The following is a 27,500-nucleotide window of genomic DNA, read 5'->3' on the forward strand; positions in this document are numbered from 1 at the left end:
TTAAACATGTGCTTTAGGTGTTTTACTCATGTAGACAACAGAGTGGTTAAGATCTAGTGGGATTAATCCTAAAGTTACTGAAAAATTATCAAATAAATTAAGACTTTAAAAAAACAACAACAGGTTGATGAAGTTTTAGTATTGTTGCAATCAAAACAGTACAAAAGAACATAAGAATGGCCATACTGGGGTAGACCAATGGTCCATCTAGCCCAGTATCTTGTCATCTGGCCAGTGGCCAGTGCCAGATGCTTCAAAGGGAATGAACAGAACTGGGCAATCATCAAGTGACCCCTTCCCTGTGGTCCAACATCTGCCAGTCAGAAGCTTGGGGATACCTAGAGCATGGGTTGCATCTCTGACTATCTTGGCTAATAGATATAGATGAAATCTATTCTCAATGCATTTATATAATTCCTTTTTGAACCCATTATATTTTTGGCCTTCACAACATCCCCTGGCAATGAATTCCACGAGCTGACTGTGCACAAGTGAAGAAGTGCTTCCTGTTGGCTGTTTAACCCCTGGTTCTTGTGTTACATAAAAGGGTAAATAACACTTCCTTATTCACTTTTTCCACACTATTCATGATTTTACAAACCTCTATCATATTCTCCTTCAGTTGTCTCTTTTCTAAGATGAACTCTCCCAGTCTTTTAAATTTCTCCTTGTATGGAAGCTGTTCTATAACTTTAATAATTTTTGTTGCCCTTCCCTGTATCTTTTCTATTTTTAATGTTTCTTTTTTTGAGATGGGGCAACTAGAACTGCATGCAGTATTCAAGGTGGGAATAACATGGATTTATATAGTGGCATTATAATATTTACTATCTTATTATCAGCCATTTTATAATGGCTCTTAACATTGTTAGCTTTCTTGAGTGCTGCTGCAAATTTTGCAGATATTTTTAGAGAACTGTCCACAATGACTCCACACTTTCTTGAGTGGTAACAGATAATTTGGACCCCATCATTTTGTATGTATAGTTGGGATTATGTTTTCCAATGTCCATTACTTTGCATTTGTCAACAGTGAATTTCATTTGCCATTTTGTTGCTCAGTTTAGTGAGATCCTGCTGTAACTCTTCATAGTCTGCTTTGGACTTAACCATCTTGAGTAATTTTATATCATCTGCAAACTTTGCCACCTCACTGTTTACCCCTTTTCCCAGATAATTTATGAATATGTTGAACAGCATTTGTCCCAGTATGGATCCCTGGCGGACCCTGCTATTTATCTCTCTCCTTTCTGAAAACAGACCATTTATTCCTATCCTTTGTTTCCTATCTCTTAACTAGTTACTGGTAAATGAGAGGACCTCCCCTCTTATCCTACAATTACTTACTTTGCTTAAGAGCCTTAGGTGAGGGACCTTGTCAAAGGCTTTCAGAAAAAGTCCAAGTACGCTATTTCCACTAGATCACCCTTGTCCACATTTGTTGACCTCCTCAAAGAATATTAATAGATTGGTGAGGCATGATTTTCCTTCACAAAACTGTGTTGACTCTTCCCCCAACAAGTTGTGTTCATCTATATGTCTGATAATTTTGGTCTTTACTATAATTTCAACCAATTTGGATGGTACTGAAGCAAGGCTTACTGGTCTGTAATTGCCAAGATAGCCTCTGGAGCCATTTTTAATAATTGGTGTCACATTAGCTATCCTCTAGTTCTCTGGTACAGAAACTGATTTAAGTGATAGGTTACATACCACAGTTAGTAGTTCTACAATTTCGTATTTGAGTTCCTTCTAAACTCTTGGGTGAATACTATCTGCGGTGACCAGATGTCCCAATTTTATAGGGACAGTCCCGATTTTTGGGTCTTTTTCTTATATAGGCTCCTATTTCTCCCCACCTCCTGTCCCGACTTTTCACATTTGCTGTCTGGTCACCCAAATATCATCTGGTCCTCGTGACTTATTACAGTTTATTTATCAATTTGTCATAAAATTTCCTCTACTGACACCTCAGTCTGGGACAGTTCCTCAGATTTGTCACTGAAAAATAATGGCTCATGTGTGGGAATATACCTCACAACCTCTTCAGTGAAGACTAATGCAAAGGATTTATTTAGCTTCTCAACGTGACCTTGTCTTCCTTCAGTGCTCCTTTAGCATCCTGAATGTCCAGTGACCCCACTGACTGTTCAGCAGGCTTTCTGGATTACGAATATAAGATCTAATAAGAATTACAAGTTTAAAATATATAACTAATATAAAATATTGAATAAATAGTGTACTGTCAGAAGAAAATTACATTCTTCAGGGGGAGCTGTGTTTAAGAACTGATGTCATGATGTGGTTCTAAGTGTTTAATTTTTGCGTTATTAATAGTTTTTATGAAGTTATATATATGCACAACTATTTGCAAAGCAGTGAAAAAAGATCCCATTAGGAATAGTTTTTGCATTTAGTTAGATAGATAGATAGATAGATAGATAGATAGATATAGACTATGCCTGAGTAAAACATTAAATACCTGAATGAAAAAGGGACACATTATTTGTAAATAATTGGTAAAACAAAATTATTGTACCCAGTATTCTACAAGAATCACCATTCTGATGCTGTCCATTCTGGATATTGCCACCATGGTATGTTTACTATTTGCCTTTGAATTAAAGAAGAGTAGCTTTAGATTCCATTACTAACAACGGCAGACTATAAAAATGAAATACTAATAGAAGTATATACATTTAAATAAACACAAAAAGTTCAACAAGAAAATACATTTGATGAACTAAATTATTGTAGGCACAAAAGTTTAGATTGATTCAAATATTATGAAAATTCATAATTTATAAAAGGAACCAGTGTCAATCTGAGATCATTATTAAAGTTTCTCATGGGGCACAGGTAGTACAGCACAAGTACAACATATAAAGCCAATATTTGCTAACAGCCATCACATAGGACTTTCTGATACTTACAATGGGAATTAATGGCAGTACGTGATAGGGACCTTTTAAATATGATTGTTACAAAATAATATAGAACCACTACAACAGTAGCACATACCATATGATGACCCCTGCAAAATCTAAGTCCAACATGATGAAATAAGAACTGAGTTCCACCCTGGACTCTTAGGGCTTGATTTTGCAATGCACTAACCATGCTTATGAGGTGATGAACACACTCATCTCCCACAGTCTTAAGAGGCATTTGGAGCACTCAGTAGCTAGTACCGCACAGCTCTTAATTTATTTAGATTTCTGGATTAAATCACATCTTTAATGCTACGTAAACATAGCTTTTAGGACCCAATTCATCAAGGTACTTAAGTACATGCCTAACTTTTAGTACATGAATAGTCCCATTGATTTCATTTGGGACTGAATTGGGGTCTTAACTGCTACATTTTAAAAAATGTTGAAGAAAAAACATTTGAAAAGGTATGATGTGGGCTATAATAGACCACATCATATTTAGGGCTTTTCACTCTGTCTTGAAAACCCATTATTGACCTACTACAACACCACCAAAGTATTAACACACTCTATGGATTTCTTGTACACATGCAGGCAAAAAGGCAGAGTATGTGCATAACTTTCATCTGCTGTATCGAGGAGGGCAAGTTGTCTGGGGGAATTCATCGCTGCGCAAGAAAGGAATTAGTCATGTCTGCCCTGAAGCCATCCACAGAGCTTCTGCGAGGGGGGGCAGGGCGTAGCTTTAAACTAAAGCCAGAACTCTCCAGGAGAAGGATGCTGCTGGGAGATTCACTCTTGGGTCTCCTGATGATGCCCCACCAAGCCAGCTGCATCTTATTTAACATCTATGTTGCCTGGTGGAGCAAGAATTACAGGTGGCATGTGCCACTACAACCACCTTCTAAGTGGGCTTTCTGCCACATGGGACGCTTACATCTCAGGTTTCTAGACTGAATAAGAGTGTTTTATTTTCCCTTTGAGCATTATGGTTCATCAAATGCACAGAGATTTAAGTGCCTTTTTAAGAAGTATCATTTTGACTTGGTATTTTTTTTTTAAGTTACAGGAATAGAATACTAATTTTTTAATTTTGTATTTCGCATGTTAAGTTTCAGAGTGGAACAGAGTGATAAAAACCTACAAATAGAGGTTTATACTAGAAAAATCAACAAAACCTATTAATACTGATATAATGCCATTCTAAGTTTGCAACTGTCTCTGGGTGCTGTCCTGCTGCCCTTTATGGCACTCCATTGTTAGGAATGCAGACATTGCATAGCTAAAAAGAAATGTACAAAGCAGAAGTGGGTTTTAAAAATGCACATGTACTTCATAACCTATTATAATTCTTCCTCTTCTTCTACGTTTTGGATACTGTTAAATGTGTTCTTTTGTTTTTTGGACAATTTCAAGAATATGTGAGTACTATATTATGAGGTAATGGATGGCTCATGGATTGAGAATGGGAGATAGAAACATTCATTTTAAATTGCTAATTAAACAATGGCCCAGAACAATAATGAATGAAACTATTATAACCAGAGTGTGGTTCTGTGGCTTGTATGAAATGTTTTAGTGGTCTTTGCTTATTTCTCATTAGTTAAAAGTACAGATCATAGCAACTATTACCATAATTGGCACCCCTGCTGGCAGTCAAAGCAGAAAGAACAAGAAATGCATAAGTCATGGAGACTAACTCCTCTCTCAACCCTAGAAATGGTCATCTAGGGTCTAGGCTGAAGTATGCTGATCTGGGATGCAGCAAAACATACATGTCCATGCCTGTTTTATATCATTTTTGAGACTGAACAGACAATAGCAATCCATGGTGCTATTAATCTAGCACCTTTCCTACAAACTTTTCTCACCATTAAAATCCAAAACAAAACTTACCAATTTACTAAAATTTGAACATCAGCTACTGGTTGCCATACAGTTATTTATCTTGAGGGTTTTCAATGCAAACATTACAGATGCAAAATAAATGCTCATTGCATGAAGCAAGCAGAATTTAAAAGGTAAAACGGTATTTTGTATTTTGAATCTGGTACAGCTCAGACATAGGTTAGGGGTTTGTTACAGGAGTGGGTGGGTGAGATTCTGTGGCCTGCATTGTGCAGGAGGTCAGACTAGATGATCATAATGGTCCCTTCTGACCTTAAAGTCTATGAGTCTACGAGAAAACATTATTTTGCTCACAGCATATATAACCACTGTGGTAAAGAATGGGAACATGCTGTGAAAGTATTCACAATGGAAAGTGTATTCACACAAATTGTTACCAGATTGTTGAAATATGAACTCTGAAGAAGGCTTTGATCCCACAGCATGTCAAAGACTCCTATCATGCCATTAATAACCATGTTACTGAAACCAGGCCTAACAAGATTTCATCGTTTATTGATTTCTTACACCTGGCTGCATGTTATTTCACCAAGAACTTATTTCAAGTGAGATTATTATTATTGTTTTAAAGATATAAATAAGCGAACAGATAAATATCAGCTATTTCCAGAGGTCATCTGCCTGAAAATTGATGAATCCACTGTTAGAACAGCAAAAATGACATGAATCTCAATCCTTTCTCAGAACCCAAGCTTTTTAGAAGATTCATTTTTGTTGAGAAGAGTCATTCCAATGGCTTGGGCTAGTCACCTGCTTACCTCAGCACACTGCCATCTTCCTCTCATCATTCTCAGAATACAGAGCTTCCTCCATCTCTGTGACCAACCTCAGTCTCCCACTTCGCTGCATGGAACCACTACAGAGACCTTAAACTCTCTTCTCTATATGCCTCTCAGATATACTGGAAAGGGTACCCTCTCTTGTGTAACAATGCACCCCCTTTCGTGGATCATGGGGTGCTACAACTTTCAACCCTCAGATTCCCTAATATTTATCACATCCTGGAGGTCAGTACATTGAGGAATTACCATGATTCATTATATTTCACTGCAGTAATAACTAGGGGCCAGCAAACCAGTACTGGTAGCCAACACCTGCAAAAGATGCTTGAAGATTGTTGAGGGCATATGGAAGAGGGGCTGGTTTGTTTGTGCGTGTGTATGTGTATGGGAGAAGGTTTAGGTGACTATAAGGAAGGTAAGGGATCAAATGAAGTAGCTTCTTAAAGTTCAGAGACCAATCAAATTTATAATTGTGTGTGAACTGAACCTGTCTCTTGAGGTTTGTCGAAGATTAGACTGGTCCTGCCTTGGTAACACCTGTTCAAATGTCTGATACGATAATGAAAAGCAGTGGCATCAGAACATATGGTCCATTCAACTTTTAAACATTAGTACATGTATGCTCTTGCTGACAAGAACACAACCAGATTCTATAACCTTGTACATGAATTCTTAATTAAACGTAGTTGAGATGGTGTTAACAAACAGAAAGATACTTGATCCAATATTCTCAATTATGGATAGCACGTTTTCTACAGAGGTTTCAAGTCAAATTAGTTTTAATGTAAAGGGATACTCCATTCAGCACAACAGCACATGGAGAAGCAGGCCAATAAAGAACAAGTAGTTACAGTAAACTAGGTGCAGATCATGTTAATGGAAACAGAAGTGCTCACTCCAGGCTCTAAATAAAAAATATTACTTGTTTTGAAAAAAAGAGTAAGTCAGAGCCCTTTTCTAACACTCTAGCTATGTATTAATATATCCCAACCATTGTAGTAACTGAGCACTTCCTAAGTATCAAAAAATTGAATTAACAACAACCATTTCCGTTGTCTTCTTCCTTCCCAGTTTGCAGAAGAAATCATTTGCTTTGCATTTACTTCTGGAAGTAGTGAGTGCTGTAGCCTTTCTATAATTCTCAGTGGAATATACTCCATAGTTTAGGTCTGGTTCCTGTGAAAGTTCTCCCACCTGCACCCAAAAGCTTCATTGGTCTGGCGGAACAATATTGTAGAAAGTGTCGAGGGACGTCATGGAGTGGCAAGCAGTCTCCCAGGAGGCTAAGTGCATGGAGATCACAGAATACGGGAATGAAGACCTTGAAGTGGTCCCTGTATTCAATGGTCAGCAGCAATGCAGAAAATGGACCACTGGGATTATGTGTTCACAGGGATTTGTGTAGCCAAGCAGATGTCCTGCATGATTTCACACAAGCTGAAAATTTGTGTGTGTGCGCGCACATGTGTGTGTTACTATTCCTAGATCTAAATGCAATAATCAAGTTTGGAGGTCACCATTTTTTATCACCTTGAATATTTAGGCATCTGACTATTCCAAAAGTTTAGATTTAATCTGAATGCAGATGACTTAGATGGCGGGGGATATTCTAGTAGGGGCAAGTTCTTCTTACCAGCATCACCTCAATCTTGCTTGGGTTCAGATTTAGCCAGTTGCTCTTCATCCAAAGACTGACTTCAACAAGGCATTCAGAGAACTGGGAGATGGTACCGTTTATCATTTGATATAAATGAGATGTAGAATTGAGCATCATTTGTGTACTGCTGGCTCACCAATTCTCCTACTGGCTTCATACTACAAGTCAAATAAAATGAGAAGAATAGTATGAATTTTGTGGGATTCTGCAGATACGGGCTGAGAGAAAAACCTGAGTCATTTCAAGGAGTTTCCATTCATCTCTGCAGCTTCTTGGAGGCAGGAAAGGAGTATTTGTCGTGTGGGAAATCTAAGCACAAGCTAAATTAACAAGAACTAGCCCGTCTCTCAAATTCTCTCCTGTCTGTTCAGCAGAAAAGACCTGAGGAAGAGCCTCTGTGTAGCTTGAAAGTTTGTCTCTCACCAACAAAAGTTGGTTCAATAAAAGATATTACCTTACCCACCTTGTCTCTCTCCAGAAAAGAGACTAATAATGATCCATGTGGAGATTCATGCCATCCAAAACACCTGATTACGTTTAAGGACAACCACACCCAGTTAGGATTTAAGCCCTGTGATGTCCTTGTGGTTTTAGCTGTAGTTTTGGGGAAAGAGTCTAGAGGTTTCCAGAATCTAGCTCCTACAAGCTTCTCCCAAGTGCTGTTTTCCCCCACGTGGAGGACAGCAAAGGAAGCTGTTGGGCCTGGTACTCCAACTGGAACCTGCTGGGTCCAGAAGGCCTGATATACCCTCTGTAGCCTTGGCTGTAGCGCTTTGTGTAGTCTAGTTAAACTATTTCAAATGCAGTTCAAATAAAAATGGTTGAGGACATGATGCCAGAATATGCCTAAAATATTATAGCATATGTGCCAACAGCTAATGTTGCTGGAGCTACACAGCCAAAATCACAGTAGTATTAGAGAACTAAATACGATAATACAGAAACATAAAATACGAGCCACTGGATTCATCTGTCAGTAACAAAAAATGAAAATGAGATTGAAATCAGGTACGAAGTCTCCATTACCATATACTTCTCCTATACTCTCTCTCTCTCTCTCTCTCTCACAAGATTACGCCTTCATATGAAAATCTGGGTTAAACTGGTGGCCAAGCTGTAGATATGCAGTTTAATAGGGAAAATTTCTGAAATAAAGCCAAAGTTTTACGGGGATATTTTCTGTCAAAGTAATATTGCAGAAACAAGTTAGAATATATGTAGAATTAAGAACCCCTAAACAACCTTAACCCTGCCCCACCCAAAATTATGAGACAAACTTATGCCTGTACCTTACATCTTCTATAACAATCATATGAGCGACATACTTCCAATGAACTGTATCATAATAGATGTATTTCTGCACTGTAACACCCACTACTGCACATTTCCTATCTTGAAGATTTGGGACTATCCTCCAATTTACCCTCAACTGACAAGACAGCGTGGAGTTCCTTAACTTTGTATTTCCACACTTAGTTGTTTGCTGACCATTTTCATTTTTACCTTAACCAAAAAAGTTTTGACTTTCCAAAAATTTATTTGTTTACCTCAAATATTTTATAAGATTTCATCCTTTTAACCTATTGACACATACAGTAGTACAGCCTTCCCTTCAGTTTAACTAAGTGTTTTGTGTCTGAGAATCTCCTTAGATTCTTCTAGGGAGTTGTTTATTTCCCATCAAGTATACAACCTAGATTACAGATGTGTTTATTAGCATATTTCTGTCTCTTTCATGCTAGACCTGCACCAGCATTTCTTCAAAACTACGTGGATTTCTTAGGCTTTCAACTTGTCAGGACCAGCTCCAGGTCCACAAAGCAATCCTTTATATTTTAAAATAATATTTCTATCCAACTGGTTCAGGTTTAGAATGTAAGAAGTATGAATGCCTCAGTAAGCCTATGGAGACAAAGCCTGGGTCTCCTATGCATCCATGCCTCCTAAATACTTTACGTTGTCCCTGGATGGCTTATCAACTTTGTAGGAAAAAGTATAGTAATTTATTATTTTTTCTTATTATGAGGGACAGGATGGTTGTGCGTATGTGGTCATTGTGGTTGTTTTCCATATGTCGGGGAAGGGAAGGAAGCAAGCTAAATATTATGAGAGCAAAAAATAAATAGTTTTGTAATGGCTCACAGAATCCACAAATCTCCTTTTTTCCTTGACCAGCACGAATCCCCTCCCCTACTCCTCTCCTCACATCCATAGACAGATCAAAGTACCATTACTGCTAAGGGAAATGCTTTCATGTAAAAATTTTGTTTCCTGCCTCATGTAGGAAAGAGATGAAGCTTCTGTAGCCACTGGTTTCCCCTTACGCAGTGTGAGGTGAAGTATGCGTGAAGATTTTACCGCTCACTACCTGCCTCTACTATGCAAGGGTCTGAAATATATCATCATATTCTCCTGTGGGATAAAGGTTGAAGATGCCACCATTGAAGAGGCACAGATCCTTAATGGAGGCTTTTCTCAGTGGGCTTCCCATACTGCTTTTTCTGAAGAATCCCCATTGTGCTGGGCTGAAATGAGCAAGAGCAATCTCTCCTTCTCCCAAGAGTGCTTTGGAAGAATTCCCTGAAGTCTCCTGGGTATGCAGAAATTCCTTTCAATGACATTTCACCCCCCACCCCACCCCTTCAATTATTCAAGGGGGGAGCGGCACTGGTACAGGGATTGAGGGAGAGATGTAATAGTTACTCCTGCTGGCACAGCGCCCGAAGTGAAGAGCAGATATTTGAGGGGAGTGCACATGGAAGCAGGCTGAAGAAAAATGGTAGAAGGTACTGACTGCCACTAGTAGATAATTGAGTTAGGATCTCTATCTGTTGTTTGTGGTTTGTCAAGCAGGAGAGTAGTGGGTGAGGGTTGAGTTTATATATTTTGATGACTATCTTTGCACACAACACGATTAGAGACTTGCTTTCCTTTTACCATAGAAAATTAAGTCTCTACCAGCCATGTGGTTAATTTTTAATATCCACTAAGGCCCAAACGATCATTCTGATATTCATATTTCATCAAGCTTCACAGTATCTTCCAAATTTTGTACCTCTAATCTTGAAAACTGCAAAACCAGTGCTCTTCAAACCAAACTGGAAGTTTCTACTTGTCATTACTTTTAAAATTAGTTGTGATTAAAAAAAAGTCAAATAGGCCCCTCTGGAAAGAATTACAAAGCCCACCATTATCAATCAAAAATGACTGGTCATTTACATAAGGCTTCTCGCTAGCTAACTGCCATAAAAAATTATCCACAGAACATCCAGACCCTGAGTTAGTATCCAAACTTACATCATTCCTGGAATTTGGCTGTACTGGTAACTCAAAAACAACAACACAATGTAAAATTCAAGTAGTGTTTCTCCTTGAGCTTGCCTGGCTCTAGGATTTCACTTCAGAACATCTCTAGTTATTCTGTTTCCAGAGAGCCACTCCTACCTCCCTTATATCCCAGGAAGAATGAATAAGCAGCATATACCACAGAAAATCAGCAAAATTTCAGCGGCCTTATGCAGTGTTCTAATACTGAATGTCACTGCGGCTAAACAGAAGAGTGCCACCACTTTTCTACAAGGTAGTTTTGCATCTAGATTTGCCAAATGGAAGGATTAGGTTAAAGGCCAGACCCCAGAGCAACTAACTAGATGAGAAATTCTAGCATGACTGCAGGCAGAACAAGCTAGTATGTGTGCTAATGTATCTGTTGAGGGAGGGGGGGGGAGACAGTAGATATTGATAGAGTGCTTGCCACTCAATGAACATTTAAGCTGAACTGACTAAAATGTAGAATATTATTTTAATGAAATAAATATGACAGAAGCAATACAAAGGGTGCTCAAATGGAGCAACAGATGACCAAGAAGGCAGCTTAATACTAGAAATCCCAAGAGAAAGAAATAGAAAGGAATTACAGTTTTATCTTTATCCTCTATATCTTTAGGATAATAAATTATTGTTCAATAGATAGCAGGGACTATTCAGATATTGTGCTTCTAGAGGCTAAAGCTTTACAAAATTACTTACAAACCTACTGGATAACAAGCATTCCCAAATATTCCTGCCATGACAGAGAACATATTTTCCAATTTGTGTTATGTAGATAAAAAGCTCCTATACTTACAGTGTAACTAATTAAGCAGGCTGAACAAGTGACCTGAAATATTAGATGGTCATATTAAACGATTCCAAGTCTGGGAGAAGTCCTTGCTTTTTCTGGAACAAGAGATCTTAATGAAATGGAATGGTGAAAACGGAGACTGTGGGCTATCACAAGTGTAGATGGAAACTAGGAGGGTTCAGGGGAGATCTGAAGAAAATCAAAGAAATGAAGATAAATTCTTAAGAGTGGAATCCTAGCTCCACTGAAGTCAGTGGCAAAACTCCTCTTGATTTCAGGCCAGGAAACCTACAAGAGAGTTAATGGTTTGCTAGACTACTTGGGAATAAAGAGAGCAACCAAGGAGGATAAGGATATTGCACAGAAACTAAACTAACTTACTTACAATAGACTTCATGAGAGAAAGTGAGGAGGTTAGGGTAGATAGCTAATCCACTTATTTTTTTTCAATTTTTTTATGTTTTATATTCCTTTAAAAATGCACTATGGGTAATTTTGGAAACTACAGGCCAGTAAGTTTTACATTGCTACCAAGTAAAATATTTGAAATAATAACTATACAACATCTAGATGAGCAGGATATGATAGGGACAGACTACAATTGTTTCTTTAAAGAATAATTGTGTTTCTCCAGTTAGAATTATTTAAGCGAGGAAACAAAAAGGTGGGTAAAGGAGAACTGGTAAATATTTATTTAGACCTTCAATAAGCCTTTGATAATAGCTGCTGAGGGGGAACTTTAAGAAAACTAAGGAGTTCTAGGGTAAGTAATAAAGTTATATCACTGATGACACCAGTTAAGTGATAGAAAACAAAGACTAGGAATAAAATGGTCAATTCTCAGGATGGAACGAGGTTAAACAGTGAGGCTACCTTAAGAATCTATATGTAATTGGTGCTTAGAATATAGTTATTAATGGGGTGAAGGAGTAAACAGAGAGGTAACAACACTAGCAGACAACCGATGTTTATTTAGATTAGTCTAATCTATTAAGGACTGTGAAGAACTTTAGAAAAACTGAACAGAGCTAGGTACTTCACAACATAATGGCAGATGAAATTTAATGTAAACAAATGCAAGAAAAAATTCTATTTATTTATATATGTTGATGGGTTTACTATTTAATGCAACATCTCTAGAAAAGAGATGGATGTATTATTGTGGACATCTCAGTGAAAATCTCTGCTTGAGATGCAGTAGAGATTAAAAATAAAAAACACAACATGTTAGAGTTAAGAGAGGGATATAAGACTGAAAATATTACATTGCTTGTACATAAATTGATGGTATGCCACCATCTTGACTACTCTCTTCGGCTGTGGTTAACACATTTTAAAAGTTAAGAGCAGAAACTAGAAAGAGATAACAAAAATGATTAGAGACACGGTAAATACATTCATATGGGGAAATATTAAATACACCAGTGCTACTTCGTTTGGGGTTAATCATGCTGCAACTGAAGACAATGGCAGCAAGAGCAGGGTCTCAGAGAGAAGACGAGTAAGAGATGGCATGACAGAGTAATGCAAAATAAAGCAACGTTCAGAAAAAGTCAAATGAACAAACTTATTTATCCTTTCTCACAATATAAAAACATCCAATATAATACAGCATTTTGCATGATCCCTCTGTCACTACAATCACCTCACTATTAATTCCGTCTCATAATACAAAGGTGCACACCCAATGTAAAAGAGAACTTTAAAAATTCATCCGTAACCTGTGGAGCTAGGGTGACCAGACAGCAAATGTGAAAAATCTGGACGGGTGTGGGGAGTAATAGGAGCCTATATAAGAAAAAGACCCCAAAATTGGGACTGTCCCTATAAAATTGGGACATCTGGTCACCCTATGTGGAGCTCACTGCCACAATATATTATTGAGGCAAATAACTTAGTAGAATCAAAAATTTTACACTAGAGTAAAAATTTGTAAGGGATATCAAAACTCATGTCTTATTTTAACTATCTTAAAAGAGCATTGACTAAATAGCTACATGTTCTTTGGGTTTGTAGACTAGCCACTGTAAGACAGATGTTTTGTTACTCCCAGCACCTGTGTATAGCCCTGTATTTTGAGGCCATTATGTGGCCTACTCACAATTCACATAAGATAAACTAGGCTCAGGGAGGCTCTAACATACAATCATCCCTTTAGAATTGTTCTGGCAGCCAAGAGTAGCCAGAGCCCAGCATATTCTGGCTTTGGACCCATTATCTGTTAAAATTGAAAATTTCAAAATAAGTTATGTTGGACGCTCTATCTTACATGCTTTTAGTCTGCCATCTGCTCTGCGTATCAAACACAGATCTTCTGTTCTTGCCTATTGCTTAGCCATAATATGTTTAATAATATTATTAACAACAATAACAAAGAGGAGGAGGAGGAAAATAGCATAACTGGTAGCACAGTTACTTACTGTGAGCAGGGACTAGAAGCTGTTGGCAAACTGGCTTTCATGTTATAGACTTTTAAAATATGTTTATGTAGCTGCAGATATGAAGGATCTCAGGCCTAGCAGAAGAAGTGAGTTTTGAGAAGTGCTTAGAACAAGGAAGGTCGTCACTTGGCACGCAAAACCTGTTTAAGGATACAGGGCCACAAGGAAGAGGAGGTGAAGATAGCGTGGAAAAACAAATTCAGAGAGTGGTTGGACACAAAGTTTGGGCAGAAGAAAAGGAGTAGGCGGGGAGTAGCAGGGCATAAAATTAGAGATAAATGTGGAAGCACTTGTGCAAAGCCTTGAAGTTCAGGGACAGTAGCTTAAACTTAAAGCAATGGGATCTACGACACAGCCCTGAGGAGCCCAACAAAGAGTGTGTGAAGGGAGAACTCTCAGCTGAGAGAGACTGGAGGAAAAAAAGCAAAATCTCCCAAGCACAGGAAAGAGAAGTTGTTTATAAAAAGCAAGGATCAACTGTAATGACACGAATAAAGAAAGAGCAAAGAGGAGGAGAGGCCTTTGGATTTGGTGAGGTGCAAGTCATTGATCTTAGAGCAGTTCAAGTTTAATAGAGCAGTCAATCCCTGGATTCTATCTTGAATGAAGCATTACTGTACAATACACTGTCCATTATAGCATTATGATTTGTAAATATCTGCCTGAGTTTGAAAAAAACAAAATGTACATTCTAAATTGTATTTATTGCAGTTCAAATGCTCTGGCACAAAACTGTGTCCACCCCTTTGAAGATCTGGGCTATATTAATAAATGTACAAATGTAGTAACAGACATTACCTATATATTATCATGGGTTCTTGTTTCAATATATTTCCTTGTTATCAGTAACCCATTTTACTGCAAATAAAGTAAAAGAAAGGGTCAATCAAACAAGCACAGGTAAATGTGTCAAGAACCTCAATAAACTTAATTAGTATTCTAAATATGTTTGTTGTGTTTGTTTACAGGTACTGGCATAAATAAAATGCAACTTTTATATACACTGTCTTTCACACAAGCTCACTCTGCACCCCAGGATGTTTTTCAGAGTTAAATAATAAAATAATTATTTAGTTTTCATGTTCTCTGAGGCACGGAGTGTCTTTTTGTTCTGTTTGTACCTGATTCCGTAGGGATCCTGGCCCATGACGGGGCTCATAGATACTACAATAATAAATAACAACAATAAATAATGATAAAATTAATTTAAAAAAAAGAGCAGAAGGGGAAACATGTAAGAAGTAAATCAAAAATGAAGAGAGAGGTTTTCAGCTAGATTTGAGAAGAGGATAAAATTGTCCAGCTATGCCAGAAGATGGACAGGAGACACTGGATGTGGTTTAACTTTATTTCTAAATGTTAGGGAGTACTCAGCAGATAAAAGTGTACAGTGCAGGTAATTCCATAATCACTGACATATTCCTAGGGTAGGCCTTCCCCCTTTATCCATCCTGGTCCCAAGCCAAACTGCTGGTGGCACCTTGCCACCGTCACCCCTCAAATGAGGGTTTGTGGGGTCTATGAAGTGGGGGAAAGAGGCTGGCTCCCTGCCATACCAGTCATAGGAGCCCTGGCCTCCCCTCTTCCATTCCTTTAAAGAACACCCCCTTTACCAATCCATTTTTATCTGATCACCCTATCCCTTCCCTATAGAGTACTTGTATTGGACATCTGTCCCACTCTTATATACATAGCTTAATCCCTGTTTCATGTTCACCTTAACTAAGCTCCCAACCTGTGGTGGGGAAAGTGAAGCCCCTCTCTTCCCCACCCCAACCCCCAGCCTCATCTTGGCCAATCTGGCAGTGAGAGAAAAAAAATTCTTCCCAGTTCCAGAAAAGAATGACAAGCATAATGCTCACAGCTGATCCCGGCAAAACCTAGTAGTCTCCTCTCTCTTCCTGTCACCTGAAACGAACGGGTGAGCATACACACTATGACCTGGTCTGAAGCAGCTGCAACAAGTAACCTTCTGGCTATCTAACCCTTTAAGGGACCACACACCTTCTCCTACAAGCCAGACAATAGCTACCACCACTTAATGTATGGTGAGGTTATTCTATGAGGCAAAGACTGATAGGCTGTTTTAGACAAGAGATCTGCAGAGGAGAAACCTCTGATATCAGTGGTAGTAAGATTGTGTGGATGCATCAAGACACTGGGACCAGGTGATCAGAGAAAAGAATGGGAGTATACAGAGATAATGTCTCTGGAATAGCACAGCAGGTCCATACAGAATCAAATGAGGTTAAATTGATATTGGATCCTAAAATGGAGAGACAGTCAAGTTACTTGTGGACGAGGTGATGTGGTCATGATTTGGGAAAAGTTCTGCACATGCCAAACACACCACAGAGAACAGGCATTTGAGAAGGACATAGATAACGCAGTTGCAATAGTAAATAGGCCAAAAAAAAAAAAAAAAGCATGAGCAAGGATTTCAGCAGAGGTGTCTGAAGATGCCAAAGTTACAGAGTGTGAAGATATAATGGAATATAATGAAAAATATGGAGAGAGAAGAATTTGAGAAGAACTGTTCCTATTTCCTGAGAGAAAGACTTCTGTTTTTGAAATATCCCAAAGGGTAATTTTGGGCAATTGCTCTTCTGCCTTGAGTGTTCTCGCATGTAAGGAATTGATGGGATCTATTCTGTTACTCCTTCTGTTCAAAGTGTATTTTAGGCTGCTGGACAGGTACGTGAGAGGACATGTGATACTATACATAAAGGATAGGCTCTAAAGTCTCCATCAAATCTGTATTAATCAGATATTAGGAATGGCAATATACAAAAACCTGTAGGAGAGCACTTCAACCTCCCTGGACACACTATAGCAGACCTTAAGGTGGCCATCCTGCAGCAAAAAAACTTCAGGACCAGACTTCAAAGAGAAACTGCTGAGCTTCAATTCATTTGCAAATTTGACNGTTTTCACACCTCAACTGCTAGAACAGGGCCTCATCCTCCCTGATTGAACTAACCTCGTTATCTCTAGCTTGCTTGCTAGCATATATATATACCTGCCCCTGGAAATTTCCACTACATCCATCTGACGAAGTGGGTATTCACCCACGAAAGCTCATGATCCAAAATGTCTGTTAGTCTATAAGGTGCCACAGGATTCTCTGCTGCTTTTTCAAATCTGTACTGTCTGGCATAGTGGAATGAGTGACCCAGTGCCTGTTACTGTCTTTGGTGCAAAACAACAAAGAGTTTAATAATGTCAATTGGTGGAAGCAGTCAAAAAAGCTGAAGTATATTGTCTTTGTAGCCCAAACTGAGGGAGCACGTCAGGCATCTGCATTACATATTTGTAATCCGCATGTTGCTTTAAATCATGGGATGCTCCTGGAAACCAAGGGCACTTTTTTCCATCTTTACCTTGAAGTCAGATTGTAAATTCTCCTTTTGGATACAGACTTGACAACAGTTATCCATGCTTTTGTCAATTTGAGATTGGATTACTTTAATACGCTCTGTGTGTATGAGATTGCATATCGAGACTAGGTTGTTGTATAAACTTATTAAAGAATTAAAATTGTGCAAGAAAGTTTTCAGCTTTTTATAATTTGTGAAGTGCCTAGAGTTTGACGTGTGCTAAAAAATGAAAAAATATATTTTTTCTTCTAACGTACAATGGCCCAGATTTTCAGCTGGACCTCAGTCCGTGTTGGGGGGTGAAAATGTGAACCCGTATTAAGTGTTAGTATAAATATTAGCAATTAGATAGCCAGCAACCTACCAGTGAGATGGCTTACACGTGCACAAACCTGTAGTGAGCTGTGTAACATAAATACTTGGATCTGCAATTCAGTGATGGCATAAAAATGCAGAGGCAAATTTTTGCACTCACTCTATTGCACCTAGAAAAAGAGCAGCCACATTTAAGAATATGAGCCTATAACATTAAAGTTACTCCAACAATAAAGTCCAACATCAAAGGTTGATGGAACCAAAACTGTTTATGCAGTCTTAGTATTGTGAGTAAAGCATCCTTACTAGCAAAATTACTGCTTGAGTTTTAGTGCTCTGTAAAAGATTGGCAACTTCCATGTTCTACATTTATGAAAAATTATAAAACTGCACCGCAGAGGAGTCTGCAAGTGCATATTTAGAATATATATTTTAAGCATATAATATACATAGTAAACTTAACAGATAGCACATTCCTGTACAGAACCATTTAGTGAAAAACATGAAAACTTTGCCCAATTGCTGAGAATTCACAGGACAAGTGGCAAAAAGTTTTCAGAGAAGCATCTACTTCGCTGAAAAGACCTAAAGACACCCCCCTCAGTTTCCTACACATTCCCACAACACCACGCTATGGGGATCTGACACTCTTCTGTTTAAGGCAGCTGATGCGACTATATTTCTGGAGTGATCTTTTAGTCAAGAAAAAGCAGAATGAATTGTGTATTTGCAACAACTGGGGTTGAGGTAATGTAAAAAAGAAATCACAACTGCTGATCCTGGGTAAGACACACAACATTTAAACCACTAAATAAGAAAAGTCAAAGGGCTGGAATGATTGTAAAGTACAAGAGCATGAGTCTAGAAAGATCAGAAAATTGATGAACAGAGTAGTTCATCAAAGAGGGTAAAATGAAATATAAAGTAAAACAATATAAAAATAGTACGTAGGAGAATATAAAACTATAGGGAAACATTACAGGTGATTAACAATATGAAGGCAGAGTAGAGAAATATTTTAATTATCAAAATTTCATTATCATTTACTGTTTCCGTGTTACAAACTGCACAAACTTTACGAAGGCAAAGTGACTGCTCTAAAAGTAGCTTATTGTAATGTGATCCAAAACATCGGCAAAAGTAGCAGACTTGAATGGTATTAACACAGTAAGATGGAACACTGCACTCACTCGATTTGCCTGACACTTTCAAATGCCTGGCAGTGGGAGACAGAATCACTACAATTTCAAATGCTCACAGACAGATCCTGTATTTGAATATGATGAGATAAAAGGTCAACCACAAACTTTAAGGTTCTATGAATTCTTTAGGCAGTACTCTTTCAATTTCAAACTAAAATCAACTATAAAGGGAAAAAATACAATAGTCTATTGTCATAAAGTGTATTTGCCCATTATTTTCCAACCTTTTACTAAGTTAATGGATAAGAATGTGAAATGAAATTTTCAACAGGCATTAATATATTATGTTATTAGGTGAAACAGTTCTGATAAGTAGGATATCCTGAGATCTGCACTGCTTATACCTTCATCGGCTCAATTACATGTTTCTCACCTGTTTAATAAAGCTTGACATATCTCTATTAATTGAAGTGTTTCCATAGTTTATTTCCTTATATTTTATATCAAGTTTCATACAGTGAATGAGAGACTTGCATCAGAGAGGTCTCCTGAAACAGAGCAAGACTCCAAAGTAAATGGAGATGGATCATCAGATGGGACAATGTAATGATATAAAAAATGGAAAGACAGGGGATTGGAATATTATGAAGTTAAAGAAACAAGGGAATGAAAGTGATTGAAACTGGAATGATAGGTAACCTACTGTAAGTGGTGTGAAAGCATAACAGTAGGGGACTGGAATAATCAGATATGGGAAGAACCTAACAATGGAATGCTTTCAAACTGAAGCACCTCAAAAGTGAAATGATCTTAGAGCAGAATAATCACATTTGCCTCTGGGAATAAAATTTAAAGGTTAAAAAAAAGTTTGAAAAACTAAAACTTTGAGGTTTATGCAGATGGAACTGCAAAAAGAAAAGATCCATTCCGGCTAAAAGTGGGAAAAGTAAAAGGGGTAGGGTGAGAATTGATGACACAATACAAAGGGGAAAGGTTGACTGAAACCGTGCATAGCTGAAACTCCTCTTCTTTCATAGGGCAGAACTTGAGGAGGGAGAAAGCTGACTGTACTGGGGAATACTCATATTTCTAATTTAATTCAGCTTCAATCCTTATTCTCTTCCATTACACAAAATTTTATTCCTCTTTCCTCACAGGCCCCAGAAAAGAGATATAAAAGGGTTTGGGTGTATGCAAGTTTGTGCAAATAATTTAAATCCTAAAATGAAATAGGTACTAGAATAACATTAAATGGGAATGATAGTGTACTGGACTGCCTATATGCCTTTTTAAGAACACCTGACTTTTGTTTTCTACTTGCTATTTTAAGATCAAAGAGTGATTCAAATGCTAGAAAATCCTACTGATATTAAGCCCATTAGTTCCAAGTGTCTGGATTTGCTCTTAAGAAGCAGAATATTTTCATAAGTGAATTCAGACTGTTAATTCAATGGAATTGTTATCATTAGAATTTACACTTTCATCGTGCTTTAACGGAAGGGGTGGGAGAGGAAGTGATGACAACTCCCTCCCACAAAACTCCAAATGGTAGGATACTTACTTCCCCATCCTCATTTGTCAACTTTCCGCTTTATTCAACTGGCAGCAGTGGGAACTGTAGGAACGGCACAACCACTCATTATCCCCTATTCAGGAACTGCATTTTTTTTTCAGTCTTTCAATTTTTCATAGAAACCTGGTAACTAATTTGTTTTTCTAAAACTGCTATGGACAACTTTACAAATTGAAATTTTCCTTCTTCTCTCAAATCTACATAGTTAAATGCAACGTCATTTGATATTCACTGTCAATATTTGATATTCAGTGTCATTGGCCAACATAAGTACACATGGCCAACAGATGTACAAAGTTTTCTGGCATTAACTCACAGTGAATCATGCCCGTGTACTCATACATAAAGTCACAGAGGTGCGGCCAACCAACCCAATGGAGAGACATAAGAACAGACAGAGACCTGAGTTTGATTTCCAACTGCATTCTCATGCTCCTTGCTAGGCACTATTAAACAGGCAACACTAACTCTCACGGAGGTAGAAGAAGTAAGAGCATGAAGTTGGTTCAATAAAGATCCCTCTGATCAATTAAGGAGCTGTGTTCACTGGCTCCGAAGTGACTTTCAAGCCCATCCATATATAAATAGGAGAATGTTGGCCATGTTATAGAGGATGTAGTGTCAAGTTAGGGGGAAACTGAGGATCTTGAGGGCTCTGACAATGATGTATAAGACCTCATCTTCTATTAGCAAACAAAGGTACAAATGTTTCCACACTAATATTGAGATAAGAGGGAATACAGAATACGCAGTGCTGTCACAAATGCAATAAGTTGCATTTGTCTAAAACGCTCCAACTCCTAAGTCGTGGCTTTTTCATGAGAATCTCAACATTCATTAAAAATAAGAAAAGCTGGAACTGAGACTCAAGTATAACCTAAAGGCTCAAAAACCAAAGACAAATAAAAAGAACACTTAAAAAAAAGAATCTAATGAGTATTAAGATAATCTCATTAATTTTGGTCTGTCATATGATTTTTGAAAGTGTGGGGCTGACAATACTAAATATGCAAACAATTAAATAATGAAAACAATTGAACATTCATGTATTATATTATTTTGTTGTCTAGTTTGTTTGTTAGTTGATTCAAAATGATCCATGTTACTTTATCTTCTGGCAAATCATAAATGCTGGAGGAAAATAATACCAATAAAATTATATTTGCACAAAAATCTGCTTCACTAATATGAAAACACTGCTGTGGTGCGTATGCACATAACTTCTTCATGCTTCATAATCCACCTGAGGCATGAAAAGTAGCTACAGTGCCTGCTTATTGCATGTCCTGTCCAGTGTTATTACTTGCCTCGCATATTATAAAACGTTTTAAATGTAACGGATTCCCTGAAATCCAACTAGTTTTAACTCCTGTTATTTTGGGGGTTTATTGCACCTTAGCATATATACACGCATGGTCTGAATCTCCTCACACTTGTATTAGCGAAAATCAGGAACAGACTTCAGAAAAGTGAATATTTGTGTGAAACATTTCACACGGCTGTAGTTCTGAGGCCTTGATGAGTGGATTCCATTGAAGCCAGTGGTGATCTAAGTGGGCACAGCTGTCCACCCATGTGGGATCAGGGCCATAGAGTGAAGTCCTCACCCATGGAATTCAATGGGAATTTTGCCAGTGACTTCAAGGGGGTTAGAGTTGGACCCTCAGTCTTTTCTGCTATGCAGTATAGTGATTGTGTGTCACATGCCAACAATTGTTTTTTAAATTGTGTTTCATAAAGTTGTGGCTAAATACATCTTCTAACTAAGTAGACTGGTCTGTTGTATTTATCTGTCCTCCCACAGTGACAATGGCATTATGTTTACAAATGTGAATTTTCTTTAACCATGATAAGAAAACATTGCAGTTATGACAGATTTTTTTGTATTTAAAAATCAATATAGACTCAGAATAATAGCAATGCTGGTGTTCTTTACATCAATATATTGGTCCATTTACAGAGGCTTTCAAAAACTTTAGGGGTACTTACTTTATATGTAATTGTTATACACATAACTGCCTATTAGTTTAGCTCCTGTTAAAAAAAGTGGTAACTTCCTCTGCCCATTTTTTCCCCACTTCTATGCTTGCCTCCTTGAATAAACATCATAAAACATATTTTTCTACAAACACATAAAATATATATACTACCACAACAGATATTCTTGAACACAGGATATTAGTAAGTATTATAAACAGAACATCCAACAAATACATACAATGCATGGATGCTTTTATATGTATGTGATACACGATAGAGCTATATGACACACATATCTCTCAAACACCCTTGACCATCTCATCTGCTCTCTGCCCACTAATGCACATTCTCCAGGCCTTAAAATAAAATTCAAACTGTTGAGCAAGTCAAAAAGGTATAATTCTTTTCTAAATAAATCAGCCACAGAAATATTTACTCTTCCCCCCTCCCCACCCACAAATTAAGCCAGCTCAAGGACCAAGACAAGCAGAATTCAGTTCTGAGTCAGTAACAGCTTTTAATTTGTAAAAATGTCAAAAATGTAAAGTCTGTTACCTTGCATCCCTGCAAATCTGACACTAGTTCATCATGGGCCTACAACTACAGTAATTTCACATTTGGGAAGAGAAGAAAGAAACAATCCTTTGGCATATTGATTTAGATAAAAAAATAATTATTGAAATATTAGAGGTGTTTGAAATGCTAAAATAGCACACAGATATCCACACTGAGTATTATCAAAATATTTTATAGTATATACAAGATTTGTGGTAAGGTGGAACTGTTTACATGTAGTCTATTGGAGATGGGGTTTGAAGCTAAATTGTTCTAGAGATTGGATTCAGTGCTGTTGAAATCTGGAAATATTGGTTCCAACTAGTGGAAATCCCGCAGATCAGATCAGCTGCTTTCAAGGGATTTACATAATCTTTTACTGGACCACAATGAGAAACTATGGTGGTCATGTATCAAAACATTTCAGTTGCCTTATGTAACTAAATAACCTTACCTCAGAATTTGTCATGTTTTAGATATTCTCTATGCTTAGGAAGCGTAAGGAATCCTGCAAATACCAAAATTATATCATCTTATTATCTAAGGCAACATTGGAAAGCGTGACCTTCTAGTTTTGGATCTACTCAAAATCAAAGTTGAAGGAGCAAGTTTAGATCAAAAGATCTAAATAGTTTCTCCATTCCCTAATACTGTACACATAAGTAATTACAAACTGCAAAGAATGTATTTGTTTGCCAATATATGCATACCCAAAGCACGCAAATATTAGCTGATGAACACACACCTGGCACTGCTTTACTGTGTTTATAACATGGTTAATTTGGGCTATTAAAACAATTAATATGAATCTACAAAAACAAAGAGCTCAACTATAGTATATTTATTTGATACAACTACAAGATATAACACAAACATATTTATAGTTGCAAATAATTGGATGCTCTTGGCAGTAAGATAGCAATTTCTATTTTCTCTAGTAGTCAGCATTTCCCAATTAAAACGCTAGCAAGCTGTATCAAATAAGCTGTGTATGAAGTGTGAGTTTTAAATTTCCTTTAGTTTCCTCTCCTTCTCTTTCAATCTCTTAATTCTTTCTTGTCTCTCCGGGATGTCTTGGCCTCTCCACTCTCTGTCCCCTGATTCTCTTAACTAATGCCTGCCCACCCTGCATCAACAGGAAGCATTATTAATTGGATCAGCAGGGATGAAAGACAGTGCCTGGAAGGTGTGGGGAGGGGGGGCAGAGGGAAGCAAGAGTGTGTGCTTGGTAAGGCAGAAGAAGGTCCCTTCTCTAAAGATGGGCCCGCCTCTCATTGGATGGGTTGGAAGGACCAGCTGGGCTGACTGGCTCTTTTGTGCTCTCCTCTCCCTTGTCTATTTAAATTCTTCCTGGGCTTTTTGAGTATCTTATTAGTCCCATTAAGTGCTGCCAAATAACTTTGTCCAGGATGCCAGAAGAAAGGAGACACGTGGAGTTGCAGGTGCGACAATGCTAATTTCTGGTGCCCCCAATAGCCATTGTTCAGTGTGGATAAAGACTAAAAGACCAGTCTCCAGAAGTATGTGGCACCCAGGATCTCGCTTGTAGACCCTTGTTCTTAAAGGAGAAAGGGAGACCTGAAGTCTGTGTGTACTGGTTATATGGACTGGATATTGGTTAAACGGTGGGAGCCCTGTAAGTCCACACTGGACCCAGTTAAATGCCTTGTATATGGGCGGGGGTGGGCATATAGCACTCCTCCCCAGTATTAAATTACTGAAGTTGTGACCTGTTGCTTAGATCCATCCCTGTATCCGTTCATTCACCTGCATGCCCTGAACAATAGGCAGAAGCAGACTTTCAAAAGAGTCATTGTGGATAGTCCTCATGCAACCAAATACTCCAGAGCTCAAGATTTGAGCCTCTATTTGAAAACATTAATGCATTTTGAGCAATCAGTGTTTTATAACCATAATTCAAAATATTTGTTTTTTCTTTGCCTTTTTTGCCTCAAACTGTAGCTACAGTACGCGATATTGTTTTGCCATGACCATGTCTATACAACACACTCATATCCATACAACCACAGATATGCACAGATACATTCAGACTGTACACAACATAAGTAAACACATCTGCCAAACAGTTACAAAACCAACTCTAATAGCAAGTGTCATTCTCTTCTGTAAAATAGCTGTTTTTAACACACATGATCTAACTCTTGTTTGCTCTTTAAAGTTTTATTGTCTTGGCATTTTATACAGGAGGAGAGCATTAGCATACTCAGGAGAACTGCTAAAAGTAAAAGGCCTCAAGCTACCTAATGCATGGTTGATAGCATAAAGCACGGGATATAAAAACTTTTGTCTGATTGCTCACTTTACTTGTTTTAGAGCAGAGTTACTCTCAAGAGCGTATATTCATCATTTTCTTCTAGTTTTATTACTTCTTTTGTATTATTTAATACATTTAAAGTCACTTCTAAAAGACAAATTTTTCCATTTTGAAACAGTAACGGTTTGGAACCTGATAAAACACATTAACGTTCACAGTGGTTTTTTCCCCTTTCAAAGGTGATGCAGTACATGTGTAACAAAGTAATTAGATGCACAGTAAATAAACATTTCTACATGATTATATGTAGATATCTATATATCTATCAAAACAAAACCAAACAACCCCACCCCAGCAAATCTTTTATCTGTTAAAGGTCAAATCATATAGTAGAAGAAAAACAGAGCTTAGTCTAAATTACTAATATAGCTAAACAGCACTATATTAGAGATTAAAATAAACATAAAAATGTGAAAGAGAAAGCAATGAAAAAAGGCAAATCAGGTCAGCTATTTTAAATACAGGAATAACTGAGAACATAACTGTACATATTCCAGTATACATTTTAAAAAAATCATCTTACGGTGAACTTAAATCTAAGAGTATTTAGATATCATATTCCTAATTATTATATGAATAACCTGGGAAACCGTACCTTCAAGGTACATGTTTTACTACTTAGTAAACAAAAACTGCTACATTTGACGTCACTGATTAAGGCCAGGCATTTCTAAAGCTTCATACTCATTTCTGAAATCCACAATACATCAATTTTTAATACTTCCACTCTCTAAGCTCCATTAAAAAGATGGTAGGGGAAAGATTTTAGAGTAATTAATGATATAGTTAGCTGCTAAATATTAATAGGAACCGTAGTCTTGCATAAAATATAACATATAAACCTTGCCAATACAGACGCACCAGTAATTAAAGTTGAATATGTAATTACACTGATTTATAAGACAGGCAAAAAGTTACACTTTACTAGCTTCTATGTAAACTGTAGGTAACAGTTAAACTTTCCATTTTACGGTTTATATACATGGGCAATATCTCCACTACAGTTCATAAATGGTTTAGAGACTTGTGGTGAAAATTACAACTAATTCCAGCATGAAAATTCTTACTGTACCTTATAGCCAGAACTGTGACAATGACCACGCACATACAGATACATCTTTCCATAGACTCCAATATTATATGCTTGGTAGTAAGGAAAAAATGGTACTGAATAATATTTATACAGAGGGGCCCTAAAGCATGGCACCTATACAGCAAATAGGCTTCCTATGAACAAATGAGTCTCAGGAGCCATTTTAATGTTTAGTTTTCAAGTTAGTTTTTACTTACCTGTGCTTCAAAGAACTTTTCAGTAACTTGGAGTTTCAAAAAAATGTATAGTTTTTTTCTAAAAACTCTGCTAACCACTCACTTACATGTGAGGCTGGGGAGAGCAGCCCGGACTGCTATTTCCATTACTGTCAATGTGATCCAGTGAACCATTGAGATCTTCATGGACTGCCTGCAGTAAGCCACTGGATGCGTTATTTATCAATCCCGGGTTACTAAGCAAAGGTAAACTACTCTCTGCCAGTGCAGCCTAGCAAAATAAATAAGATATAGAATTCTTAGCCCATTTATCTACAAAACACTTTTCAAATGTATATACACGTGTACACACATGCACACAGAACCTCATTTTGTACAGTGCAAACAATGATCAGAAGTTTTTGTACCATTCACAGTTATTTTCACACGTTGGTTACAATGGTATCTACATTACCAGTTTACTATTTGTGTTAAATGTGTTGAACTATCAGATATGCTATGGCATGCACAGTGCATTCTGTCTTCAAACTATTTCTAACTTTGAATTATACTAACCCTTGTACTCTTCCACACAATGCACAGTTCCTTTATAATGTAGGCAGCTGCTATACTTCTAAAAATGACCAGAACTTAACTCAAAATAAAAAAGTCCTGACATCTGCCTCTTATGCATAAAAATTATATATTATAATTAAATTTTAAAGTTTTTGCCATGAGCACCATGTTCCCCAACACTATGATGTGAAATCATTTATGACAGCTTGGATAAATATTAATGCATATCCACATGCATTTGCAAAAGCTTCTATCAATCCAACATTTGCAGCAAAACTGAGTGTTCCAGATTTTGCCACAGGGTGTCCTTCTTGCTTCTTCACATCAAAAGTAGCATGAATTAGAACAGTACTTCTTGCAGTGCTAGGTAATACAACTTACTTGGATGATACGCCCAACTATTAAGAATGACCACAATGCCCATATAAACATAAATGCGGATAGTTCTACTCCTAATATAACAGCAAAGAAAGTACGTCCCACATAAGAACATAATGAATACGTGAAAGGAAAGAATAATTTAGGATTTTTACCTGCAAGCTTGCATTAAGAGCT

At 37.4% G+C, this 27,500-nt stretch overlaps 1 protein-coding gene across 4 annotated transcripts in view; it reads right to left on the reverse strand.

Annotated features, from left to right (window-relative positions):
• FOXP2 (forkhead box P2) overlaps positions 1 to 27,500 on the reverse strand; it is a 456,482-nt gene that overhangs the window by 7,065 nt on the left and 421,917 nt on the right. For all 4 annotated transcript variants that reach the window (XM_075065578.1, XM_075065568.1, XM_075065569.1 and 1 more), the window contains exons 15-16: positions 27,479 to 27,500; positions 26,498 to 26,661 (exon numbers count right to left, since the gene is read on the reverse strand). The exon at positions 27,479 to 27,500 is cut by the window's right edge and continues 48 nt beyond it. In XM_075065578.1, coding sequence (XP_074921679.1) covers positions 26,498 to 26,661; positions 27,479 to 27,500 — 186 coding nt within the window. The remainder of the gene's footprint in view (positions 1 to 26,497; positions 26,662 to 27,478) is intronic.

Source organism: Chelonoidis abingdonii, chromosome 1 (assembly GCF_003597395.2).
Source record: "Chelonoidis abingdonii isolate Lonesome George chromosome 1, CheloAbing_2.0, whole genome shotgun sequence".
NCBI lineage: Eukaryota > Metazoa > Chordata > Testudines > Testudinidae > Chelonoidis > Chelonoidis abingdonii.